The sequence below is a fragment of the Haplochromis burtoni genome, unplaced genomic scaffold (genome assembly GCF_018398535.1).
Source record: "Haplochromis burtoni strain Fernald_Lab_line unplaced genomic scaffold, NCSU_Asbu1 Contig_3845, whole genome shotgun sequence".
Classification (NCBI taxonomy): domain Eukaryota; kingdom Metazoa; phylum Chordata; class Actinopteri; order Cichliformes; family Cichlidae; genus Haplochromis; species Haplochromis burtoni.
The window spans coordinates 1,882-5,458 of record NW_024586206.1 but is presented as its reverse complement, the minus strand read 5'-3'; the positions used below and the strand labels follow the sequence as shown (position 1 = coordinate 5,458).

The following is a 3,577-nucleotide window of genomic DNA, read 5'->3' as shown; positions in this document are numbered from 1 at the left end:
GACTGGAATCGATAAGGGAATCGTTTGCAAAAATGGCAAACAATTCCAAGGAATTGAAACAGTGGGAACCGGTTTTCAACAAGAACTGGTTTTCGATACCCATCCCTAATATTTAGGTAAATAAGTTGAAACATTTACTAATTACATTAGTAACATTAAAGTCCACTCTATGTCCTTAACACACCCTCTTTTGCAAATAGTTCATCCATCATGCCAACATTTGCAGTTCCATGTCACTATCTAGTGACCCAAAAAAGCAGTCTGTGTAGGCTCATAGTCATGACATAGTTGGAAGAAGATTTACTGACACAAGTGGTTAAGTTTAAGTAAAAGCATAGCAAATCTTCACTACGTATGACTCTGGATACTGTAGCTCCTCTGAAAAGAAAGTCTCTATAAAGCCATTTATGTGTTTATGCATTTATTAGACTGGACTACTGTAATTCATTATTATCAGCATGTTTTAAAAACTCCCTGAAAAGCCTTCAGTTAAGGCAAAATGCTGCAGCAGGAGTACTGACAAGGACTAGAAAGAGAGAGCAGATTTTTCATATACTGTTTTCCTTTCATTGGCTCCCTGTTAAATCCAGAATGAAATTCAAAACCCTGCTCCTCCATTAAAGCACTTCGGTCTCAGACTGCAGGCTTACTTGTGGTTGGAGTATTTAAAAGTAGAATGGGAGGCAGAGCCTTCAGTTTTCAGTGCAGCCCTATGTGGATCCAGCTTCCAGATTGGATTTAGAAGAAAAATATAACATCATAAATGTATACAAACCTATTGCCAAGAGCACTCACGCTGGTCTATTTTCTATGATTCTTCAAATCTAAAAAAAAGTGGAGGTAAACTAACATTAAAGCATCCTCTATTGAGAGCACCATGGCGCCATCTAGTGGTCAAATATATTTTAAAAACGTCTGAGCTGAAAGTCCGAGAGCATTAAATAGTATCCTCAAATTTAAACCATTATCGTTATGAATTTTGAAATGCTTAAATGTTTATTTCTCATTGTGGAGTTTAGTGAAATACCACCGTGATCTGATTCATGAGTCCTCCTGGAAAAAACACAGCAGCATTACTAACAGCAATTCAGACTATAGATGGTACATGACATCATAAAGCAAAACACAAAATAACAAAAGAATTTATGGAAAAAATAGTGCTTTATATTATTTTCTTTATTTAACCAGGAAGAAATTAGTCTAGACATTAGGAATGGCTGAGGAAAAAGCAGAGACAAAAGCTTCTGTAGATGGATGTAAGTTTGCCTTATAATTTTAAACTGCAGTGAACATTGTAATGTAAAAGATTTCTCTATATAGTAAATAAAATGCAACTAACACTATAGAACTAAAATTATAAAATAAAATTCTGAAATGAATACATTCACATGGAGATGCAGATTTATTGTCCCAGTACTGCTTAAAGCTACAACAGCCGTTTGCTTTTTCCTCACACTGATGGCCCGCTGCAACATACTGCAGCAGCACAAACCAGCCAGCGGCTTGTCAGTGAGCATTTTCTGCAAAAAAAAAAAATCAAGTCCATAAAATATGGAGCCCCGCAGGGGACATGGGAGAAAAAAAAAATTAATACGGACTTTTGCGAGATCTCGCAAAAGTCCGTCTTAATTTTTTTTTTCTCCCATGTCCCCTGCGGGGCTCCGTAATAAAAGGACTGAATAGAAACAAGATAAAAACAACATCTCTGACAGTGTCATGTGGGTGAAATTCAAACGTTAACTCAGACTCAGACCAGCACAGAACTCCTGGTTTTCCTCATAAAGTCCATCAGTGTCATGTTGGATGGCACAGAAGGCAAGTAGCCACCAGTGTTGGTCAAGTTACTTGAAAAAAGTAATCAGTAACTAATTACTGATTACTTCCCCCAAAAAGTAATCCTGTTACTTTACTGATTACTTATTTTCAAAAGTAATTAGTTACTTAGTTACTTTTTAAAAACATGATTTACAACCTGAATAGGTGATAAAGCAATAGATTTTTCAGACCAATTCTAGTTTCTCTGCATAATCCATCATACAAAATGTAATCAAATGAAAAAGTCTCTTTTTAAAACTAGTTTTATTATTTATAATCTTTTAACTTTACGCATCCAGCAAAAATTAAATTATATGAAACATTCTCTGACTGGAAGACATTTATTTAACATTTAAACCTATTTTCTGTATATTCGAGCATATAAAATAAAATCGTTTTTGCTGCTTAAATCTGTAGTACAACAGCCATTTGCTTTTCCTCACAATGATGAGCTGCTGCTACACCTACTGCAGCAGCACAAACCAGCCAGCCGCTTGTCAGTGGGCATTTTCTGCATGAGAATAAACAAAATCAGGTCCATAAAAGGACTGAGTAGAAACAAGATAAAAACAACATCTCTGACAGTGTCATGTGGGTGAAATTCAAAAGTTAACTCAGTAATTGCAGGTAGGATCATCAGAAAGTAACTAAGCTGCAACAGAACCAAAGTTCCTACAATTCTTCGCTTTTCCTCGGTGCTCACTGTGGAGGCAGCATGCAGGGCTTTGAGGGTCGCAGCAAAACAGATGATGAACAGAAAGGCAGGGACTAGGATCAAAATAAGGACTCGTAGAAAATAACGCAAGACTATGGCAACAGGTACACTGACAACACAAAGGGCCCAGACCAGAATGCAGACCAGCACAGAACTCCTGGTTTGCCTCATAAAGTCCGTCAGTGGGCGGGTGATGAAAAAACACCTGCAACACAAGACAGACAGATAATTTAATTTTCACAGTAGAGAATATATTATTTCTAAAAATATGGATGATTCACAGTACAATATAGTACTCAAGCACATGCAAGTACACACACTGAAAGTTAGACAGGTACCTTTCCAGAGCAATGCACAACTTGAAGTAAAGACTGGCCTGGACACCGAAATAGTAAATAACAAAAGACATCATGTAGGTTTCATGATCATCTGGTTTTGCCACGATAATGATGATAGTGCACATCTGGATTAGGTTGGAGATCAGGAGGTTTGTGTAATAGATGACAGGGACCTGATCCCGTCGCACCTGCAGGACATACAATTATTAGTCAGAATATGAAATAATAACAAGATGATAGAAAGGCTAACCTTGAAACTGTGCAGGCACTTTGTCAGCATTATTTAGCTTTTACATTTTAATTCACACAACGGTTTGATGTGAACAGAGAAGTTACAGGAAAACTGATTAATATACAAACTAACCCATGTAATATTTTCATGCCATCTCTATTCATTTTAATCTGTTAACTACCCACAGGTCACCAGTGCGCCACTTAGCAGCAGGGTTGTAACTACATGCTAAACAACCATAGTTTTAGAAAGCAAAAAACATCATTCAGATTCACTCTCTTACAATAATCCCCCACACTGTGCTGCAACCGTCTCCTCTTATTTTTCCCTGTTGTTTTATTCGTAACTATTCATAACTATTTTTTATTATGATTTTTTTTTTTTTTTTTTGCCTTACCATCGTTACCCCATAAAGTTTTTTTTAGCAGATTTCTATTAAAAAAGTGGTCGTTGCCATCAGTGGGGGTTAAAATTTGA

The 3,577-nt window shown here is 36.6% G+C and overlaps 1 protein-coding gene across 1 annotated transcript in view; it reads right to left on the bottom strand.

Annotated features, from left to right (window-relative positions):
• Positions 1-2,111: 2,111 nt before the first annotated feature.
• The window catches only part of LOC102293303, a 3,306-nt gene continuing 1,840 nt past the window's right edge, over positions 2,112-3,577 (bottom strand). Inside the window, exons 2-3 of the mRNA XM_005953334.3 lie at positions 2,869-3,056; positions 2,112-2,735 (exon numbers count right to left, since the gene is read on the bottom strand). Coding sequence (XP_005953396.1) covers positions 2,255-2,735; positions 2,869-3,056 — 669 coding nt within the window. The 3' untranslated portion in view covers positions 2,112-2,254. The remainder of the gene's footprint in view (positions 2,736-2,868; positions 3,057-3,577) is intronic.